Genomic DNA, 23,473 nt, shown 5'->3' with positions numbered 1-23,473 from the left:
AATTGTTACATTTTCAAGCAACAGAAACTAAATACTGTTTCATTAAAAATTAAAGTTGATGCTATTTTATGACATAGGCGTTAAGATACGCTTCTCCTTACAGTTTGCACACCACACTTTTGCAGTGAAACTTCCATTAGAAATCCCATAACATTTTATAGTTTGGGGGATTTAACTAATAAAATCGTTGCTATCATTTATTTAGTCCACAAATTTTGAATGCCCAGTGGCTACAGCACAGACTTGCATGCACTGAACGCTATATGTAACGTCCTTCCTAGCTCCATTAACTGCCTTTGTGGGGAAAATGGTGTTGCAGGGTCAGTGTAATGAAATCTGTGCCTGTGCCTCAGCTGCTGCCGATTTACTTGCTCCTGTGTTTGCACAGATCTACCAAACTCAGTAGTTTCTGTTAATCTCTGCATGGGTGTCATTGAGGTGCAGCACGTAGTCTGTCCCAGAAAGTCAGGTTTGGGGAAGAGGAGAGAGGGGTGATAGTTTCCCATAGAGTAGGTCCAACACCTGGGGGCAGTAATTGCTTAAACTATCGCATATAGGCTCCCCACTGTTTGCGTGACAGCCATCGGAGATTTATAGCAGATTGGAAACACAGATCATTCTTCAGGGTGATATAAGCTGACCTCCAGTAGATGCTGTAAGTAGCAGATGAATTGTACCCTGGGAGTCTAGTGTAAACAGATAGATAGGAAGTTTACCTGACAGGTCATACGTAGAAATCCGTATTTGGCCAAATGGATCCTTTCTATGTGAGTAGAAGGGAGGAACACTGATATTGAGATAAGTAGAGAAAATGAGATTCTTCCACTTTGTTCGTTTTCTTTTTTAAGATTTTATTGTGAAATATTTCAGGTAAATCCTAAGAATGGTAAAGCAAACACTAGTCAGACAAGAGAAGGAAAATATTAGCTCTGATTGCTTGAACTTTGCCCGAGTTGAAGTTCATGTTATCTATTTAGACATATAAAATTGGAAAACAGTGAAGCCAAAAATACCTAATGTCTTTCACAAGAAATACTGTTTTTTAGTAAGACAGATGTTTGGTAAGTTTCTAGTTTATCTTGGATACACTGAAAAGTGTAAATAGCGTAGCATTAGTTGGTATTCCTCGTGTAATTTTATTAATCATTGTCACAGTATCCCAACATTTAGTAGTACAGCTAAATTTCAGCTGACAAGTCACTGTTAATGAGGAAATTTTGTTGGATATTCCTAGGAATTTGATTTCAGCTGTAGCCTAGTGGACAGTGTAGAGTTGCTTTTCCCATTTACTGTTTAGCATGTTGTAGAAGCAAGTGAGAGGAGGTCTTAAGAGGCTAAAAATGAGATGGATTTTTTTCATTCCACAGTGCATTGCCATCAACAACAAAAAAGAAAGCTCAAAGATCTTGCTAGGCGTTGCTATGGCCAGCAGCCTGTCATCTGAAGTTACCCAGTATTGTCATGGGCGCTTGTTAATTGGGGGGATAGGTTTGCTTCTTACAATGAGCAATTCAAAGAGCTTTATTAATAACTATTGCACAAATATGAACGTGTCACTTTTGCTTCTGGCTTTCATTATTTGTCAATTTATTGAGCTTGTTTTCTCCTCTACCAGGGCCATCAAAGGTGTACGTAGGAAGGCAGTGAGCTCTTAAATAGAACTGTTGAAAAAGGGAGTGGATTGAATCTGTTTTTTTATGTTACCAATTTATATCAGCATGTAGGTAGCCAAGACTTCAAACTCTTAAACCCTTGCTTGCCTTTTTTCCCCCCCCATCTGTTCTTGTTCTTTTTCCCTTTTCCCCCCCACTTAGAATTCAGCAAATTGTGGTTTTCCAGAAGGAAATAATGGCTGTTCTAATTCCAGTTTTCTTCAAATATTAAAAAACTGTTTCTTTTGAGGGGAGTTGTTGATTAAGACCTAAACCCGCATTGCATCTACCTGAAGCTTAAGTGCATGGTGTTAGTTAAATTTTGGGATGCAAAATCTGGTTCGGTGATGGATGAAGTATTTCATACTTGTTTTTGAGATTGTCAGAGATGACTGCACTTTTTTTCTGAAGAGCACTGATGGAATTAAGGAAAATAGTAGTTAGAAAACTTGTCTGGTGGATGTAATAGTATTTTCTAGTTCTATATGACTTAAATATGTTATTGCCTGATAAAATAGAATGATTCAAATAAGTTGTTTGGGGTTTTATCCCATCCCAAAATGAAAAATACTGCCTTTAGCAAAACTGAGCTCTGTTTCTTTTATATACAGAGGATTGTGTTTTGTTTAAAATACCAATTAATATGATTTGTTCTGTCGGAAGTTCAAGAATAATTGACTAATTCATTTTTCTATTTATTTCATAAACATACCTTAAATGACAGTTCCATTTAACACTCTAGAAAGAAATGTCTTTTAAAAACAAAACCAAACAAAAAATAGTATGCAAGACAGCTGGGTTTTTGTTCTTAAAAATGGACTGCCAGGAGAGAACAGTTAAGGTGTGGGATTGTCCCACCAAGAGTGGCAAACCTGCTCTTCTCATGCTGTACTGGGAACCTTTGGTGAGATCTTGTAAATAAATGTGAAATGAGCTTGTATGATTCTTCTTTATTAAAAATGTTTTCAGTTGTTGAAACTTACAGCTAACGTTAGGTCTCTATTGCTGTTACACAATTAAAATTATCTAGTAATTAGGATCATTTAAAAATAACTTCTACATGCCTGACCTGTTCTGTTTGTGACAGGATTCAGCAACTGCTGATTACTCTGTGGTTGAGTTTGGGGATATGATTTGGCTTTTTGCAGGCAATATTAATGTGGGTGGAAATTATTTGGAGGGGTTTATCTCTTCTAGGTAAAGAGTATTGGATTTTTATTATTGCATTAGTCAGGACTGTGTTACAAAGAACGTACAAGTTGGACGGTCATTTGTTTACTGACAGAATTGCTAGAAAGAGGTGGGCTTTGGGCTTTTTTGTTTTTAAAGGAATAGTTAATCTTCAAAGTGAAGAGTAGGTAATTTATTTATTTTCTAGACAATTTGGATAGAAAAGAGAGAAAACATTAAATAATTTTAAAATACTGCCACTGAAGTGATTTGAGAGGTATGTGAAACCCCTGTTATGAGCCAGTGTTGCCTATCACACTTTTCAGCTGGATGTTGGCCTAATTGGTTCCTTGGTGGAGATCCAAGGAGCTACGAAGATCTCTGAAGAGTAAGTGCTCAAACCATGGTTTAAATCACATAAAAGGTGATATCTACATCTATAGTAAGAGTGTCCAGTAGCCTTAAACTTTATATTATGATATGGTCATGCGTATGTGAGCTGAAAACTTTAATGGACAAAATCAAATATTAACTTTAAGATGTGATCAAACATGCAAGACACTTTTATTTATTCGTTTATATTAGCCTACCACAAACTTCTATTTAATTTACAGCATCATTGATTGCTTAACAGAAGATTTTATTTATCTTATTTCTTTAGTTTAAACCATTAGTTTTGAGGCAAAACCTTCCTGCCTATTTTACTGCCTTTTTGGTTACACAAGCAATGATTCATAAATAAATGTTTAACTCCACTAGAGTTAATGCAGTATTTGCACAGGGATTATAACGTATTGTTTGAAAAATTAATACACAGTGGATTATAAACTATTGCTTGAAAAATTTAATACGTATCTCTACTCTGTTCTGGGCATCAGTTTGAAATTGGATAGTGGACGACCTGTTGTAGTCACTACCTCAAAATCTCAACAGGTAGGAAGCATTATTTGCGTTTTTAATTCAGTATTGGAGCATGATTCTGGAATTAAAGTTCCTGTAAATCCAATGTGCCTGTCTGTGCCTGCTCAAAGCTCACCCTGGAGAAGAATGGGAGGGGGGAAAGCCCAGAACAACTAACTTACTATCATGGTACTTGCTCAAGGGAAACTGGACCTCAGACGCGTCTTTGAAAATCCCTGCACAATGGTGCCAGTGTCTTAAGAAAACCCTTCGTCTGCAGTTGTTTTGGAGCTTACATTAATGAAAGGGCAGATAAATGGGTATCATATCAAACACAGTATTGACAAGTGGGTCAACAGCAGATGCTGAGACAAGAATATATGAGAAGTGCTGCTGGAGTGTCACTGTATGGTTGGTTACCGTTCAGTCTTTCAGTGATTTCATGGTCTAGGAGCTACTGAATTTGCATCTTCGAATATGGAATTTGTCATGGATTTTCTTCCATTAGTTTGCCCAGCTACATGAACTTTAAGCTTAATTATACATTTTGTGAAGAAATAACTTTTTTGGTTTTTGCTTTGAAGCTGTCTTTTTATGCTTTTCCTGAATGTCTCCTACTCTTAAAACAACCAGAAGTTGTTCCATATTTACCTTTCCTCTGTCATTCATGATCTTGTGGAGGTGTGTCCTTTCCTGCTTTCAACTGCCTTTTTCTGGCCTCTGTTTAGGTGTTCCTCATACAGAAGCTGTGCTCTATCTGTCCCATGTTGCCATGTTCTCTATCTCTAGACCTGCTGCATTGGTAGATGAAAACAAAGCAGAAGTGCATGCAGAATTGACTTGATATAGGATGTGTGACGGAATTACTCTGTGATTAATTTTTCGCTTTTGTTCTGCATGTCGCTCTTAATAGTCTGTATCATTCTGCTTTATTTTCTTGTCAGCTCAGTGCCAAGAAGCTGTTGCTGTCGTAGGCAGCTCTGTTGTAACCCAAAGTTCATGTCTCAGAGTGCTGGTAGTCAGCTCCAGGTCTGTTGCTATATATCTAAATTTAGGATCCCTTATCTGTGGACTCTTTTGACCCTCCTCTGACTTTCAGAGAGAACTGCAAATCTGCCTTGTTCAGAAGGAAACAAGAAGAGTTGCTATGAGAGCAAAATTCAGCGTTAGGAGGCATTGCTACTTTGCTTTAAGAAAGGACTGGCTAGTTAAGAATATCTGCTCTCTGCATGTTTCTTCTTCCTCATCTGTCATATTTCTTAAGTTTTAAAGAAAAATGGTATTTGGAAATAGAATAATTGCTTAAGAATAGACCGAATGAAGTAATGGGCTAAAAGAAGAACAGTGCTAAACTTGGGATTTTGTATTTGTGATGTTTTCCCTCAGTAAGTGTTCAGTCGTTCGCTTTTTTCCTTTGTAATTAGCTGTTCTTCAAACAAAACTTTAGCAACTGCAGGTCATTTGAGCATTTCACAGTTGTCTGGAGCATGCAGTAAGATTCAGAATATGGTGGCAGAGAAACTATGAAATTTTATCTAAATTGCACCAGAATTAATTTGCTTTGAGAATACACTTTGAACTTGGCTAGTGCTTTCTGGCTTGCTGCTGTATGGGTTCTGCACTTCGTTGACACAAGAAATAGAGATTTGTACGAGTCGTGCTTGTTTTGCCCCCTTTGCTGGTAGGACACTGTCTATACCATTTCTTGCTCTCTTTTGTCAGTAGGGTGTGTTCTGTCCTGCATGATTTTTTTCTGCTTAAGGATCTCCTGAAAGCTCTGGAAAAGTGACCCACAGATTTTAGCAGAAACCCCTGTGGGGGCCAGCCTGTGAGTTGGGTGTTTCTCTGCTCTAGCTGTCACTTGGCGACTATGCTAGCACCTTTTCTTATATAGCATATCTCTCTGAACTTGGGTCATTTGGGAAATAATGAGGGATACCAGTCAAATGTAATACTGTATTTTTTTTGTCCAGTCTAGTAACTTTCTCATATATGCTTGTTGAATAGCAAGCAGAATATGTGATTTCTTGCATAGCTTCCCTATTTTGTTAAAACTAAATCATGTCCACTCCCTTCCATCTCAAGTGCCGTCTCACACAAGGGAGTATAAACACCTAGTTTTAAACGTGACTCATTTTGATGATTGTACAAGTGTGCTAGATGATTATTTTTGAAGAGAAAATTGCTGTGACATCCCTAAGCCAAACTTAAATAGGGAGTAACCTGGATGGTTGGTTTGAATCTTCTAAGTACACAACTATCCATACTTGTCCATCATACTCAGTCTTGCTGTAATTGAAGGACAGGTGAGGTGAGGGATTGTTACTGCTTTGCACACATGGAGGGAGAGGGGGATGGAAAAAGTTGCCCCTGGAAGAAATCTGTTAGTTATTTCCTGCTAATTGAAACAAAGCACATCAAAGAAATTGCCCTAAGTGGGTTACAAACAGAAATCTTTTAGTGATATGAGGACAGGTCATGCTGTAGGCTAGTTCCAGGCTTTAGCAGATATTAGTTAGCTTATGCTTGATACAGTTTTTAAACGTTTTTTTGGTAATACAAAGGGTGCTACAAAAACTTTCTGGAACCATGTTGTGTAAATGTGTTAGTTGTCGCAGTCTAAGCTTAGAGTCAAAGCTCTGCTCTTGAAAACTTGTTAGCCGATCGGCTTGTAGGTGCAAAATCAGTAGGTAATTTTTATTCAACAGACTTATATATATTTATACTAGGTGTGTGCACACATTTGTGATGAAGAAACACAAAAGGAATTAGTGAAGATCATACCAGTGAGTATGTATTTTTCTTTCCTAGGGCAGAAATGTCCTTTTAGTAAGGTATACCAAGGGTTTTCTTGCGATAGGAATTGTGGTTAGCCACGACCAGCATTTTGTTTAGCAGTACATTATGTAAAGCAAGCTAGAAGAAGTGGATATTTAGCAGCAAAAGAGGGAAAATCATCATGTTTAATTACTTTGAAGTGCCAGAATTTAACCTGCAAGACTTCTTTTTAGCAAGATGAGGAGCATGGAAATAAATCTGTCCTTGGAGATCAGCAGACGATTTTATCTGTGACTTCCTGACTGTGGTCAGTTTGATTCCCCACCCCCCCACCCCCAGTACTTTTGCCTAGAAGCTAATTCACTGAGACTGGCAAGATTAGGCAGACATCAGTGATGGCGTGAATTCCTTTTCCACTATATCCAAAGAAATCTGTATTCTGGGTTAAACTTTCTTTCTGACATGTAATATCATCCACAGTATTTGCCATGAACATGAATGCTACTAGGAAATCTTTCATTGTTTCATTTCTAAAATGTTTGTCATGTTAATGCTCATGGACAGAAATCTGAAAGCAAAACTTCCCAGGGACTTGAATTTCACAGGACAAACTGAACAAAATCAGTAGACTGAGAATACTGCTAGTTTCTCAAGTATCTGATAGTCCCTTCCTTCTCCAAGACCTCGAATTTGTGTTCGACTAGGGAAAGGGGACCTTGTTTTTGTTATGTGCAGGTAAAGTAATCTCTGGGTTCATTATGTAACGTCTTTTAATTGGAAGATGGGGATTTTGCCATGGAGATAATGAGACACTTTGTATCTAATGTGCAATTTTTTTTGTTGTTGTTTTGTTTAGTGGGAGACTTTGATAAGATCTGGCGTGAGCACTGTGAGGATGAGGAAACTCTGTGTGAATATGCTGTGGCAATGAAAAACCTTGCAGATAATCACTGGGCAAAAACTTGTGAAGGGGAAGGCCGAATTGAATGGTGTTGCAGGTAAATCTTAATGTATTTGAAAGATGCAATTGCCCACTTCTACTCACAGTTACTTGTAAGACAAGTCTTAAGTGTGGGGGTTTTTTGCCGGTTTTAAAGATTTGTTCTATAGCATGTTAATGATTTATTGCTTCCTAAAATAAGTACCTTCTTACTGTTCCAACTTACCAAGAAAATATAGCTTATGAAGTGTTTTGTTATAAGGTGGCCCTTTTTTTAAGTATCTTCATCAAACACTTTTTTTTTTCCCTCGAATACTGAGGCTGTTTGCAAGTAAACCTCTGAAGTCATTTTCTATCGGTTTGTCTGAACCTAAACTGAACGTATACAGTGAGTGTAGCTAAAGTTTCGTTTTCAGGGCTTTGGTTTGATTTGTGCGTATAATTGTGTTTGATCTCTAAATGCAAATCTCTGCTGCTTAATTTTCAAGTCTTAATCTTTAACCTCTGTGAAACTTGTTTTAAATGGATTTTAAATTTTAAAATTCCTGTCATAAGTATCTAATTTTTATTGGGCTGTCCTAATAGTAAAGTTGCGAAGTGAGTTCAGCTAGACTGTTTCAATCCTTGAAGAGCATAAACTCCTAAAAGAGGAGAAATGTTGGTCACTCAGGATTCCTGCATACAGTTGGTATCCAAGGCATACCATGGAACCTGTACAGCTGAATAAAACAAAATACTGTTGAAATCTACCAGGGAAGAGAATTTATCAATGGTCCACCCTTTGGGTATGACTTTAGACAGGCGAAAAGTGACATTGTGTGCCAGTCTGTAGGTTCTGCAGGTGAGTGCCGCGGTGTGATGAGCAAAACACAGCAAAGAAAAGCAGGCATGGTGTCACTAAATTTAAAGTAATTATATGGGTCTTTGAGCCCATTTAAAAAAAAAAAAAAAAAAAAAAAAAAGGAGGGGGGAACAACTGTGAAACAGTTGATCTAGGGTACTTTTTGGTGGCAACTTGAACTGTTCTGTGGCTTCTGGAAATGTAGCAAGTAATAGTAAGCTCATTTGCTTTTTCCCTACAACAGACTCTTAAATACTTGAAAATAATTCCTTTACGTATCAATCTTTTATCCTTTAGCTTAACATCACCCACCCTCCAAAATAGTTAAGTGTTTCTCTATAGATCCTTTTCTGGACATGTTTTGTGTATCTTTATCCTAGTTACAAGTGAGGTGAATCAATTGGAAAGAACTACCCCCTAAAAAGGGACACGGCATTCCCCTGTTCTTGCCAGGGATAAATAAAATGAAGAAATACTGTTGAGGCTGTAGTAAACTTTTGTTATGCTGCTGACCTTGTTTGGTGGGTTTTTCGTGAGTTTTTTTTGCATTGGTGCGGACATTGATTTGTGCTCACTTGTAATCCCCAACTCCCCATTTCTCTTTTATAGGCTTCCTCAGTTGATAGTTGTTTTGTTGTATTGGTGCTATTTATTACTTCTGTGGAAATGCTGATATATGTACTTCTCTTTACTAAATTACATTCTTTTGAATCATATTGAATTCTAATACTGTGATTTCTTGCAGTATCTCCCCTTCCCCCCTCCCCGGCTTGGCATAGTTCACAGATCAGTTAAGAGCAGTACTGGCTGTTCCCAGTGTTCAGGTTATCTGTGAAAATACTAATTGTACTGGACCCAGGACAGACTCCCATAGAATATTGCTTGATATTTTCTTACAATTTGATTGTCAAATAATGTGTGAAACTTTTTTCAACAGAGCGGTATGCACTTACTTGAAAGTAACTTCAGCTAAATGGTATTCCCTTAGCTTGTAGGACAGGATAATGTTCCTTGTGGACAGCTGATGGCCTGTGCATTCAAGTTGTTTGTGTCTCACTTGTTTTCTGTTTGTTTTTCCTACAAGACATTTAAATAAGTGTCCAGTTCGGGCTTTGCAGCATGAACTCGTATTGAGAAGAGAATCCACCTAGCAAGAGACATTAAAATGCTCTGTCTCAGTATAAAGCTTTAGTTAAAGCACGTACCTTTTCAATTTGCAAAGCCAAGGGGTCGGGAGTTTTACATCAGTAGAAAAAGAGGTGTGCTTTTCTCTTTTGTGTGTCTCGGATTAAACCCGGGCCTGGATGGATAGATACCAGAACATATTGGATTGACTGTGTGTGTTCTGCAGTTTTTTGTTCCCTCTCAATGGGCCAAGAGGTGTGCCAGACAGATGGCAGGTCCTATTGCTGCTGCTACCCCTTGTCTCTGGGTGCATAATTGCATACAAGAGAACTTGACTTGCATGAGACTTCTCTGAAAGCTTTTGCTCAGTGCTTTAACTGTGTCACCATGACAGCAGGAAGGTAGCTGATGTATTGGATAAAGTTTAATTTGGGAGTGGAATGCTGAAAATACTTGGGAACCACTGGTGTGTCCCTTCTGAAGAAAGGATAGTCTAGGCTTTTTTGTTTTTCTTTGAAGAAATATCTTTTTCGAGATCTGAAACTGAGAAGCGTTTTTTTCCACTAGTTAAAAGAAGTTCTTTGTGTGTTGTTTTGTTTTTTAAAAACCTTACCTTCATTTTTCTTATATTCTCCTGTAAAGAAGCACCTGATAAAGTAAATCAGAGAATGCAGAATAACCACTAGAGAAGCCATGTGTATGTCTCAGGATTGAGAATAAAAAATTTCTTGCAGGGTTCCCCTTTCGAAAGCCTTTCTATCTATTTAGTTGAAGTCACTGGAAAAATGCTTATTCTGACATTAATTCTTAAACCAGGTGACATAAAACTTATTTTTATTTTACTTCTTCATTATTTCTTGATTTAAACAAGGACACATCCAGACTTTAGAAGCTATAGAGGATGGAAAGCAGTACATGATAGATTGTGCTGATGACCATATGTTGCATTGTATAGCGACAGTTTTACTTATTGTTTCAGTGCAACATTAGACATCTGTTAGCTGGCGGTGGAGCCAGGAGGGGAAGAGGGATTGAAACTTTGTCCCTTCCAGATGTAGTTTAATGATCCCCTGAGTGGTGGTATAAAAAGCCTGCAACACTCAACTGTCCTTCCTTTAACGTTCTTTTTAAATCTTTAGAAAACTGAATACAGTAGCGAATGGTATTTGGAAACTAATATTTTTGTTTCTCTTTCATTTCACTTATTTTACAACACAAAACTTAAACCAAAATGGGGTAAGATGATGTTTACCGTGAATAGTTATCCTAACTCTTGATTTTTTTGCTGGCATAGGTAGGCTGGTGAACCTCTGTATGGACAACAAATGCCAGCCTGTTCTGGTTCTAATTAAAACAAAATAAGATAGACCAGCAGGTTTGCTTCTTTCTGTTGCTTTTGCATCAGTGTTAAGACTTGTGTTGACTTGGCAATTTTTTTTAAATAACAAAAACCAAAATCTGAACTTCTAAATAAAAATTACCATCGTGACAAAGCACTATTTAGATCTGCACCTTTTTAAAGTCTTTTGACTTCCATGAGTAAACTCAAGAAATACGGACTTGGATGAAGTTACTGTTGGGTGAGTGCAGAACTGTTTGGAGAAACTTGCAAAGAACAGATGTTAGAGGTTTATCTTAAATATGTGAATTATTGAGGAGGACTCTGTCAGTGTCTGTCCCTGCATCCATTACTAATCAATATTTTCATTGGCAATCTGCTAGAATAAAGTCTTATTTATTAAATTTGCAAATGAGATCAAACAGAAAAGAATTGTCACTCTGGGAGCAGGATTAAAATTAACAGTGTTGTTAACTATACCAGATATTATCAATTATACAAATACAGTCCAGAGAGTAATTGGTTGTGTCAGTCTTCTGGAAAAGCATTTGGATTCTGTAGCAGGCCACAAGCTGAATATGAAAGAGTCATGTGGTGCTTTTGCAATAAAGGCAAATAACATACTGGAGTGTGTTAATTAGATTGTCCACAAGATACATAAAGTACTTCTCAACTTTATTTAGCATTGCTCTTAGCCAAAACATCACCTCCGCCACTGCACTTTAAAAAAAAACAAAACAAAAACAAACAAACAAAAAAAACCCCCAAAACAAACAGTAGCTTAACTCCAAGAAAGATGAAGAAATGATCAAAAATCTTCTATTTTTTTCCACAAAAGCCTTGTGGGTTTGTTTTTTTTTCTAAAAACTAACTGAAACTCTCTAGTCAAAAGAAGAGAAGCCAGAGTGATCTCTTACAGGATCTTTGAGAATAACACGTCTCTGCTAGACCTGGAAAGCTCATCCTGTTTGGGTCTGGAAGACTGAATGAATGAATGTTTAAAGTCCTTTCAACACTGTTTTGCAGCTTTTCTTGATGAATGTAGTTAGTCGAGCAATTCACTTTCAGGAGAATGGAATTAAGAGGGAGGTGGCATAAACAGGAGGAGTGAAACCATTTAAAATAGAAAAAAGGCATAATGTTTATTGTTCATGTTTGTATGACAGTCTTCATTTTGCTCTTAAATAATACTTTGTTCTGACAAAACTATATCTGTTTGAACACTGGAGCTAATTAGAACAGTGATCATATGGTAACTTTTGGCTATGTTCAAGTTCTTGGAATCCTCCAGTAATGAAGGACACTGCTTCCAGAAGCTGGCTAGGGCTGGAGGGGTGGACACAACACCAGAGAAACATCCGGTTACAGACCTAATTGTGTTTCTCAAAACCCTAGAACTGAGACCAAGTATTAAAAAATAAAATGGAAAAATGTAGAGAAGTTTCTCAACTAGAAGTTTAACAAAATATAACTGTGATAATAACAAGTTATAATACTTTAGGTTGAGAAACCTAGTTGTCTCACTTATAGCTGAATACAGGATTTCCTTAACCTAAAGCTGGGTGTGCATGACAATAGCAAAATACTTTCCATTCCAGATAAACTTTTCTGCTCTTCTAGATATGATTAATGGGTGCAAGGGAAGCTGAGAATTCCCCCTTCCTTGAGTTTTTTTTTTTTGGAGGTTGGCAGGTGGGTGGGTTAAGCCCGTAGAAGAGTTTACTCTTCTGCTTTTTTTTCAGGACAGCAGCTCTGTCAGTTGACACTAATAAACTTATTCCTCAGTGTGTGAGAGGACAGGAAAAACGTTTTACAGACAGAAACCATGATAAGTCCAGAGTTTCCTTCAGCTCTGAAGGGAAGTATGTTATTTCTCTGTACCGTCAGTGAACTTCATCTTCAATATTAGGTTTTGATTAGTAAATACTGCAAGGAACATGAGTCAAGCTCATGTTTTCCTCATTATAAAGCAGAAGGGAAGGGATGGACTGTGTCAGTTCTTAGCCTGTAAAACTGGCTGCTTGAAACCCTGAGCATTGATAACAGCTATCAGAAACTGCTTTTGGCCATGATAAAAGCTGACCACACCAGTTTTAATTTAGTTGTTCATTATTACTTGATGAGAAGAACTACCTACTGATTCTTTCATGGGGTTTTAATTTCATAAGGTGTTTCTTTAGGAATTCCCCCCTCCTTTTTTTGAAATTATATATTCTGTTGAAAAACCTTGGGTTTGGTCGCTGTATTCGAAAATGAAGTTTCTCTTTCATGGCTGGAGCATATTAACAAATGAATATGTATTCATATTGGCTTTTACTAAAACTTCCTATACGTGTCCAGCCTAAATGGCAGAACATGATGGTCAACTTTGAGATGTGAATTATGGAAAACAAGTTTCACTGAGGAAATACCTAGGGTTTGGGGTTTTTTTCTTAAAGCAAAGACATGAACTGGACACCTCACCTGTCTCTCTGCCAGCAGACTTAAACAGTTTAGACCTGAAATGTTTATTTCGCTGTTTGTGTAAACTGTAGCAAATGTTAGCTCACGTAGCATTTACATTGCACAATTCTTCACAAACAAGTATGTTAATTGTAGAGCTATTATTGTTTCATCAAAGACTGAAAGCTTAAATGCCAGTTCAAAATGCAGACATGTCAGTTCTCAGAATTATAAAATAGATTCCTTAGTTTTATTTCTCTTTGTAGATAATTAAGGGATGTTCTGTTCATTCCTTGAGACAATTGTTAAATGTAGTCTTATATAGCTGCATACGCAGAACCACACTGTGATCAATGACAGCTTTTAATGGCTGTGAAGTTAAACATGTGGCTACATCAAGTTGCCATGGGGTAACCTCTGGTTGGCTACTGTGCAGTGACTGCCCAGGTGCTCGCTGTACCCCATGGTAGCTGTGAGATCAGCTTCCACGAGGCGGGTACACATACAGCTCCTCTGTGGCCACAGAAGCCAAAAGGGCAACATGTAGTAATCCTGCCAGAATTACTGTAACTTCAGAAAGGCGTAAAATGGAGGTAACCCTCAGAGGTTATGAAGTGCAGTGTTTCCTGGGGTTTTGTGTTTGGATGGATGGATTTGGTTTTGGGTTTGTTTTTTTTTGGTTTGGTTTGGTTTTGTTTGCCTTCTTGTGGTATTGCACAGGTATGCAGATCAGGATCTGAATGTGAAGAATTTAACCCAGTCTTGGGCCTTCCTGTGGTTCTGGTCCTTCCGTCTACCAGTGAAAACCCAGGAGCAGAAGATGCCTCTCGTCATGGTTGACTCTGATAGTGTCTTATGGGCAGACAAGGAAGATCAGTTAAGAAGAATATAGAATTATAAGAACTCAGTTGACATGATAGGCAAGAGTAGAAGGATGGAAAAAATACTGATTTGTACCAGTACCAAGAATGAGGAAGAAATGGCTTCTCAGTGACAAGAGGAGCTTATACTACACTTTACAAGTAGGTAGTTCTCCAATGCAACAGCTCATTAAGCATTAAGGTGGACAACATACCAGCTTCTAGTGAGTTAAAAGGTTGATAACATCAATAATTGAGAAAAAGCACTACGTTCTTCCAAGGTTGCGAACTTTTTGATGTTCTGACTTAACATGTCAGCATCAATGGCAGTGCAACACTATTTAAACTGCCCTTGATTCTGGATGTCTTGAGAGACAATGAGGAAAAAGACTTAAAAATAAAGAGACTGCAAGATGCTAACAAAGTAGTAAGGTAGCTGAGTTTCATTTTTTCCCCGAGTTTCATTTCTTTGACTAAATGACACACAGAACTAAATAGCTCTAAATTGATCATATGCTTATAAACAAATAAGACACAATAGTATAAAATACATTTTTATTAGCATACCAGCCATAATTCAAGTGTTTTTTCTAGGGTTTTGTTTACTGATGTCTTTAATCTCGTTCCTGCTAAGTTAAGTGACTGGCTCCTTCTACTTTTAACTTTGTCGATTGTAGAATTGTCTTTCCGTACATGCAAGCTCTGATGGATGGAGTTGGGTGTGGTTTCACAGTCTATATATCTGGGAGTATTGTAGCCTGGACTGTTGTTCATGCTTTTGCATGTGATCTTGCTCCATATTGTTAAGAGGTGGATTTTATTTCTTTATTCCACCTGGCATCTCTTTGCTCTGAAAATAGCTTTGATTACTGAGGAACTGGAATTATAAACTTGTTGATTATAAATATCATGTTTACTGAGTTTATTTTTTATATAGCTGTGTTTTCTGCTCTAAGGTTACTGTCTGCATTTTAGACTTTTTATATATAGTACAAGAATGCCTAGGGCCTACCTGAGCAAGTAAAACTTCCTTGTGCTTTGACTTTGTTAGACACAGGTCGGTTTTGATCTTGAGGTCCTATAAGCACGTCAGCACAGAAATGCATCCAGGATAACTTATTCTTTTTCCCTCCCTCATGGCAAGAATTAGTAACCTGGACATAAAGCGTTACTGTAATTACACATTTACTGACTCAAAGTGGTCGTTTCCTACCATCTCAGAGTAAAGCAACTTCTACCTGTACCTGTTTGATTATGTATGTTTCCATTTGAGAAACTCAAGTCCAATGACTTGGTTTTATCCTTCACATCTTATATGGTGGAGAGGCTGGATATAATATCACCAACCCTTAGATAAGCCTGTGTATTCGGAGTCCTTGTCTCTGTGATTTAAATGCAGCATTATGCCAACATGTCCTTTCCTGAATCTGTGACGTGAAGTACTATGTTATCTTGATCCTGCTTTGTATAAGGTGTTATTAAACTACACTTGAATGTATGTTTTCTGAAACCTTTCCTTCAAACCTCTGCAGCTTTATTAGAGGAAAATTGAATTTCAAGAAAGCATCATAAAAATGGGTTGTTATGAGAATATCATTCAAACAAGTACTATATCTGTTAAACTTTCCATGCAAGTACTTGGTTGGCACATCTAATTAAAAATACTGCTTTGTTCAGGGTGAGTCAGGCTTTTTAATTTCACAGCAACAAATTGTTTCCAATTTTAGTTCTATTTTGTGGACAAAATTCAGTTATTCTTGAACATAATGCTTGCTTCTCATACACTAGTGCTGACTACTGGTATGCAGATGTAATTTAACATTTTTGATAACATTCATTCCTTTAAACTGGTATACGTTTCTGTTCTAGTGTGATCAGTTTATTTTTTTCTGGTTTCTGTTAGCAAAATAAGTATGGGGAAAAAATTGAAAGCTAAAATAAGTCTTTCACAATAATACAGCTACTGTAGATATCTGTTACTTAAAAACAAAAAACATCCCAGGCAAACTCAGTTAAAGTTAAAAACTGGCATAAGTTAGCCCAGAAGCCTGGATTATGTTTCTTTTCCCCAACATTATGTGCCTTGCAAGACACAGATGTTTCAAAAGCCCCTGCATTTATGAGTAGCTAGTTATAACTCTTTGCACCTTAGTGGAGAACTGTGGTACTCAGGTGACAGCCGAAGTCTATGCTCTGGTGATGTTCTGCCACGACTTCTGCTATCTTCCTCTAAAAGTCTATCCAGATAAAACTATTTTGAATCTTTTACTCAACTGCGATTTACGGCCCAATTTCTGGAAATAAAACACCAATTGACTTCAAGTGTGTCTTTACGTGTATTGCATCTTTCCTAAAGCTGATTTACCAAAGTTGCAGTAAAAGCCAGATTTGTTTAAAAGCTGACATGACTTGTATCTCTTAAACCTCTGTCGTGTGTCTTATCTATAGTAATGACCAAAAAATAGCACTCTCTTTTTCTGGGAAATTTTTTTTTTATCTTTTCAGTGTATGCCGAGAATATTTTCAGAACGGTGGGAAAAGAAAAGCACTTGAGAAAGATGAAAAAAGGGCACTTCTTGATTCTAAGACCACTCCAGCTTTAAATGTTCCCCAGGCTCCCAAGATTGAAGATCCTTTGCCAAACTTTGGCTTGACAAATCATGAAGCTATAACAGAAGAGTAAGTGTTACTTGTTTTCCAGACTTTTTCCCCCACTCTGTGTGTGATAAGACTTACCTGGACGTTTTTTTGCCTGGAACATACTAGATCAGTTAGATGTATTTTTAAGAGTTAAGAAGGGGCATTTTCATGTGAATATATACATTTCAAGAAATATTTATGTTGTATATTTTGGTGTATGCCTTAAAAAAATTGTTTGCGAATGCTCTAACACTTTAATGAAGATGACTAAGCTGTCAGTTTCACTTTTGTATGTCATTGGTGTGCAATGCAATTTATATTAAACCTTGAGGTGAAATAAGGGAGACGTTAATTAAGTTAGAATCTAATGGTTGTTCAGCATTGTTGAAAAGTCAATTGCTTATGTAAGTACTAAGTGCCAAATGTAAATATCAGAGTACTTAAAACTTTCTCTTCATAAATAATTGCAGAGAAACTCTTGATTCCAATTATACACTTCAAAAGCAATTTTGAATTATAACCCTTAATTTTACATGTGCTAGCTTTCTGATGACAGGCTCTGCAGAAGTTGTAGTATCCTTGAGGTATTTTCCTAACAACAGTTTTAATTTTGGTTTTGACCTTCACTCAAGTAAGAATTTTATTTTTGGCATTCAGGAGTAGCTTTACTGTTTCAGTTACGATCCCACCCTCCTTTTTTTCTTAAATAACGTGGGTCATGTTTGTGGCTATTCCATGTGTTGGAAAGAATTTAATATTTTTGCAAGTATAAGGAATAATGAATGCATAAGCATATTATCCTTAAGTGTTACACTTATGACTTGCTTCACATTCTTCATAGACCAATTCTTACAACTATCTGCAATGGTGTTTCTTCTGTTGAAGAGATTTTTCTCATTATTGTAGCACCTCATCTGTGATCAGAACTTCCTTTAAGTTATAATATTAGGAAAGGAATGAGCATGTTACTAATGTCATTAGCAGATGTGTCTGTCCTTATGAGCTGGTGTCTTTTGTGGTTTCTCATGTTTGTAAAGTAACTTGCAAAAGGCATAAAGATCCCAAATGCTTATGTAGTTGAATAGTTACATGCAGAACAAAAACACTTACCCTGTTGTTGTCCTATTATGACAAGACAACAGATGCTTCCAAAATGGAAGTAGTGGCTTCTTATAAACTGACTTTCCCCACAGACTTCTCTTTTTAGTGCTCATTTTGCTAAGTCAGCCTCAAACTGAATACCTGGTTTTAATGAGGACTGCCAGGCACTTTTGCACAAAGGGCTGATGAGATACTAATACCTTATAACATCTCAATAATTCTGGCATTTGTTAACACATGGTTTTAGCATTACTATAAATAGCAGTTTGTTGGTACTTGTTTGATTCAATCAATAGGTTTGATGATCATACACTACTTAAAGTTGATTTGCCTTCCAGTGGGAGGCCTTGTTGTGGTAAAGCACTAGCTCTCTCTGCGTTTATGAGACAGCATTAGCTCTCCATCTTCGTACTTTGTACAGTTTATAATGGCCATTGCAGAGCTAACTTCACATGAGTTTCTTCTTGCTACCAGTAGTCTGTAGCCTTACCTTTTGTTCTGACTAGTGTGTATAGAAAGTAGCTAACAGAGAAGTCTTCATTAAATAAATTTAAAAGTATTTGTTAATATAGTGAGTGATGATGATTTTTATCTTCATTCTCAAAACTCTAAAAATACATACATCCACAAACCTGGCAAAGGCAAGATTCGTAATATTTAGCTGAGTAAGCAACAAATGATGGTAAGGTTTTTAGTAGCTGTACAGACCTTAAAGCAACAGTGCATAACTGTTCTAAGTTACTACCCAGAGAAATCAAAATTCAATTTCTTCCTCTATGCCCTATAGAAGAAATTACAGAGTTTATCAGAATGAAAATGGATTGTGTATTACACAAAGCATACTTTCCTCCTGAAATGCTTTTCTACCATGTCTTCACTGATCAATTAGTGAATTCTGAATCTTGGTGAGGTCTTGGTACAAGGAGTATGGGAGGAACCTCCCCATACACACACTCTTCTTCAAATACTGTCACTCAATTCTGGTCAGGTAACACTACAAATAAGAGTTGTGGGGTTGTCTATAGGAATGGCTAAGCCTATGACTTTTTGTTTTACTCTGGTTAAGTGTAAAGACAATAACTTTGTTCTTCCCATATGTAATCCCCTCTCAAGTAGTATTAAAAAGAGGCTGCTTACATAGGAACTCTTTCTGAGCTTACCTTTACTGGCAAGCCATTGTGGAGAGACTGTACTTTGCTTGGTAAGGAGCAGAGCTAGCTCAGGAATAAAAAGGTAGTACAGGTAGTAAAAAAGATGCTGGGAGATGTAGAGACAAATAGGAGGCACTCAGCCAGCTCTTAAACGTGATGGTAGGAAACATCATAGGAACCAGAAGGGCTAAGTTTACTGCAACTCAGGAAATCACTCAGCTACTTTGAACCCATTTTCAGTTGCTCATGTTGCTCGCCTCTTTGCCATATTAAAATTGGTGAGTCTCACAGAAATAACTAATGTGAACAGTCCTTTTTTAGTTTCATCTGTATGAAAAATAATGTATTGTCCACAGTAGTTCCTTCCATCCCAGGACAAGTTCTTATGTCTCTAACATTAAAACTGCACCTATTGTGAACCTGGACATGAAAATGGCTCAGTCTTGCAAGATAAAAGCAGCCGTTATCTGCTATTTAGCAGCTCCTCCCTTCAATAAATCAGTCCTCTCTTTGTTCTCTTTTTGAGTTGTTTCTCTTCTTTTTCTGTCAAATTAAGCAGTCTTGCTTTTTATCCTTAATGGTGAAAATCACAGCGTTTTTGGTATGAATTCTTCCCACATGTTGGTTTGCTTCTTAAGGTTCAACCTATCATTCCTTCTTTGATATAGCTCAGCAAGCTAGACCTTCCTAGTGGATATCTTTATGCACGGATAGTATGAAAGATTTGAGGCATACTAGTGTTGCCACTCAGAACCAGATACATAGCTTTGTTCTTCTCTTCTGACAACAGTATAAGGCTTCTGAATTTTTTTTTCCACCTCCCATCCTTGATAAATAATAAGAGTAATTGAAAACTGTAAACTAGGAGATCAGCACTTGAAGTGATTAATTTCAGAGATAAAGTGACTTTCCTTATGGTCGTATAACTGTGCTGTATTTCTATCTGCTTCCAAGAGAAAATGTCGCTTATCCGCACAACACCTAGTTGAATAATAGGTGCATTTTTAAGGGGGTATTAATCAAGAGCTGCAGTCCATTTAATAAAGTTCTTGGAATAAACAAGTGTGGGATACATTTAAAATGCACTGATTTCCCAGGTTATGTACACTTCTTTACCAGTTCCTGATGTTAAACTATTTGCATTTTGTTTTTCTACCTGCACACTAATTCACTGCAGAACTGCGAATTCAAGATGTGCTTGGAGATTACCTGCAGTGGCAGAGTATTTCCGTTGCTTTTAATGTTGCCTTGACTGAATATCATTAGGAAACAGGGGACTGAAGGTTGATTAGCAATGAATTCCACAAGACTACAATTGTTAACAAAGTCATAGGCTTGCTGGATCAGCAATCGTCACAGTTATATTCTCACTGAGGAACGTGACTTAAGAGTTCCAGTGCTGAAAAAGTAGGCATCTGAACCAGTGGTCTTCAGACCATCTGAATTAGTGGTCTGTGCTCTCTGTATATGTTCAGTGACTGAATCTAAGTGCTTCTGAAGAGCTTCAAAATTATTTCAAGCACCTAACTAGGATCCTGTTCCTACTGATAACCGGCAGCCTGAGAATTGCTACTAAGAGATTCATTGCACCTGTGTTCTGAGAGGCAGCAAAACCTGACAAGCAACAGGAAGTCAAGACACAAGTGAGCATCTGAATCTCTGCTACTTCTAAGGTTTCAAAGTACATTTGCATTGAATTTAGACTACAAGGCTTCTTGGATGTGACACACAGTTACCAGAGTGAATTTGCCCTGTATCATATGCCTTAGATATGTTGTCCATTAGTGTAGAAGAGAGTTTCTGGGTTCTGCTCAGCGTGGAATCCAGAGTTGTAGCTTTCCGGAAGTGTGCCCCAATGCTGTAGTAGTCTGAAGTTGTGTCCCCCTTCACCCAGTCAAAAAAATGCTGCAGCCAAGAATGCAGGTTTTGTAAGAGAGGAAGACAGAATACATCACAGTGATTTTTCACTCTACCGTAAGTGAAGTGGGCTCTCCCGGAGATTAGAGGGCTTTGCGTTGTGCTGCTTAATTTTAATCTGTACGAGTATCTCATCAAACACTTTAAATGGAAAATGTTAAGATCTCTAGAGGCTGTCATTCTTCTTTATGGGAAATTTTATCTGCATTATATAGTCATGTTCCTTCTTGTGTTTCCTGTGGTCCCATGTGTCTTCTGTTCTTTTGCTGTTACCATTGGACTCTTATGTAGAATGCAAGCATATCTACAGACATACATTTTTGTGTTTGAATGAGAGAGGCTGCCATTAGTGTCTCCATTTGCTAGACAAGGATATGTGCTGGTCTGAGAAATCTCATACTAGCCTTATGTGGAAAAAGACACTACTTCAGCCCATGTTTGTGATTTATGGCCACTCGGATCTGAATGGTCACTCTGCAGTATTCAGATTCCTGTTGTACAGATTACATTGGGATTGGCATCCAAGCTGGGAAAAAATTGTTGCTATCGTCTTCATTCTGAAATCTCACTTGCTCCTGGCTGACTTAGAGTAGCCTGGTAACGTGTACACTTAAAGATAATTGTCGCACTATTTGCATTGGTGTGATGCTGGTATCAGGACAGAAGTATCCCCTGATTATCTTCTATTCCATGTAGAAGCAAAATCCTTAAACTTGGCATTATTATTCTGCCAAATGCAACAAGAAATCTTTTCTCGCTTCTCCAGCGTCCTGTCTGTGGTAGATCACTGGGAGTCTAGGAGGAACACAGGAAACCCAGATCTCTTGATTGCTGCTTAAAGTTTTTAATTTTTTTCCTGCAGTATTCATTACTGCTTTGTTGTTGCTATGAGTACAACCATGGCTTTGTTGGACTCTGTTGACCCTGCAGATAAATCTGAAAATTTTTGCAGTTACCTGTCTCTCTAGGGCTGAATCTTTCCCAGAAACATGACAAACGTTATTTTGGAGATGCCAATTAGAATTCACTACAGAAACTTCAGCAAAAAGCAACATTTGCTTGCTGGAAAGTTACCATTCTCCACCCTGAGAATTCCCTGTGGAAGCAGTGAGTTTGCCTTTGTTTGCCTCTATTAATGGATTTTGGATATTCTAAGATCTTACAAATCACGATGGAAATTTTTAGATGCAGCCCTGTAAATGATCCAATAGAAAGAGTTCAAACTGTTGGGTGCTAGTGGTGCTGTATATTTTCTTTTTTTCTTTTTCTTTTTTTTTTTTTGATACGCGGATGCACTCATTAAGTTGGGCTTTAAAGAACAGGCTGGTGTAAGGTCTGTACTAGCGGACTTGAACAGAATTGTTTAACTCCAGCATTTACTGGTCTATTGCAATTGCAAAGAAAAAATAAACAGCAAGGGCCTCCAAATTCAAAATGCACGGAAAATAAAACAAACTGAAGAACAATGCCTTTGACTGTAGGGTGTATTCAACAGCTGATTGCTTTATATTAGTGGTCACTGAGTGCAACATTCAAATTCTAATTGTTTTAAGAAGGACAGTGTACCAGGTTAGACAAACTAAGTGCCAGGATGAGGCAAAACCTTTAAATGACGACAAGATAGCTGACTGCCAGTACTGTCGTACAGGTGTGTTGATCTTATCTGATGCTGCATGATATATACTGGTAACTACCTTAGTCATGAAGAAAATGCCTATGGTTGCAAACTTGAAGACCACAAATGTTCCTCTAGGCATTGGTCAAAGAGACTGTCCTTTGGAAGATGAGTGCTTTCAGAGGCAAGTCAGCGGTCATTATCCTCAAAAGATGTCAGGCATCTTTTTTCTTTTCTTTTTTAAACTATATATTTAACTTAAAGGAAAGAGCAACAATGTCTTTATCTTCATAAAGGCATTTCAGGTTGGTTTTGCAGTTGGTTACAGGTGATGTCAGAGCTTCCCAAGAAAAGGCAAATCTCATCTGCCAGCCTCTAGCGTATCTTCTGCTTTGCTATAGTGGGAGCTTCTACCAGACAGTACGAGAGTGTCCTCTCTTCATTTCTTCAGTCTGATATTTTATTTCTGATCTCCTGTTCTTCCAGGGTTTTTTTTACCCTAGGAAATTTTGGAATCTGTTTGAGATGATGATGTGCCAGTTACTCAGTGTGCTGGGTTTGGTGGTGGTGGGGGTTTTTTTGTTTGTTTCTTTGTTTGTTTTTTCATTTTCCATGATATTTTGGAAGGGTCTGTGTGCATCTCTGCAGCATTCTGGTAATGTATCAGAGTGTCCTCAGCAGTCTGTCAACCTCCTTCTGTCAGTCCAAGCAGTAACTCCTGATTTCTCAATCCCCCCGCCTTCTTTCTTAAAAATTCACCTTTTGTTGTTTGGTAGCATAGCTAAGCATTTAGCATTACAGCCATCAGTCCTCTTATCTATAATTTCACCTTGAATAGGAGGGTCATCACACAGTGGCAGATAAGGAGGTAGTTTGTGTGTTTGGTTTTTTTTGTTTTTTTTTTTTTTTTTGCTTAGTAAAACGTTCTTCAGAATTCTTAAGGGATAAATCTTCATTTTTGAGTACTTCAGAATTAGTCTGATTAGGACTCTCTTTCTTAAA

General features: G+C 37.5%; 1 protein-coding gene across 1 annotated transcript in view; it reads left to right on the top strand.

Annotated features, from left to right (window-relative positions):
• The window catches only part of BMT2 (base methyltransferase of 25S rRNA 2 homolog), a 39,489-nt gene that overhangs the window by 5,600 nt on the left and 10,416 nt on the right, over positions 1-23,473 (top strand). The window contains exons 2-3 of the mRNA XM_054209212.1: positions 7,357-7,498; positions 16,553-16,726. Of these exons, the coding sequence (XP_054065187.1) occupies positions 7,357-7,498; positions 16,553-16,726 (316 nt within the window). The remainder of the gene's footprint in view (positions 1-7,356; positions 7,499-16,552; positions 16,727-23,473) is intronic.

The sequence above is a fragment of the Rissa tridactyla genome, chromosome 1, assembly GCF_028500815.1.
Source record: "Rissa tridactyla isolate bRisTri1 chromosome 1, bRisTri1.patW.cur.20221130, whole genome shotgun sequence".
NCBI classification, from domain to species: Eukaryota; Metazoa; Chordata; class Aves; order Charadriiformes; family Laridae; genus Rissa; species Rissa tridactyla.
This window is presented reverse-complemented; position numbering and strand designations above follow the sequence as displayed.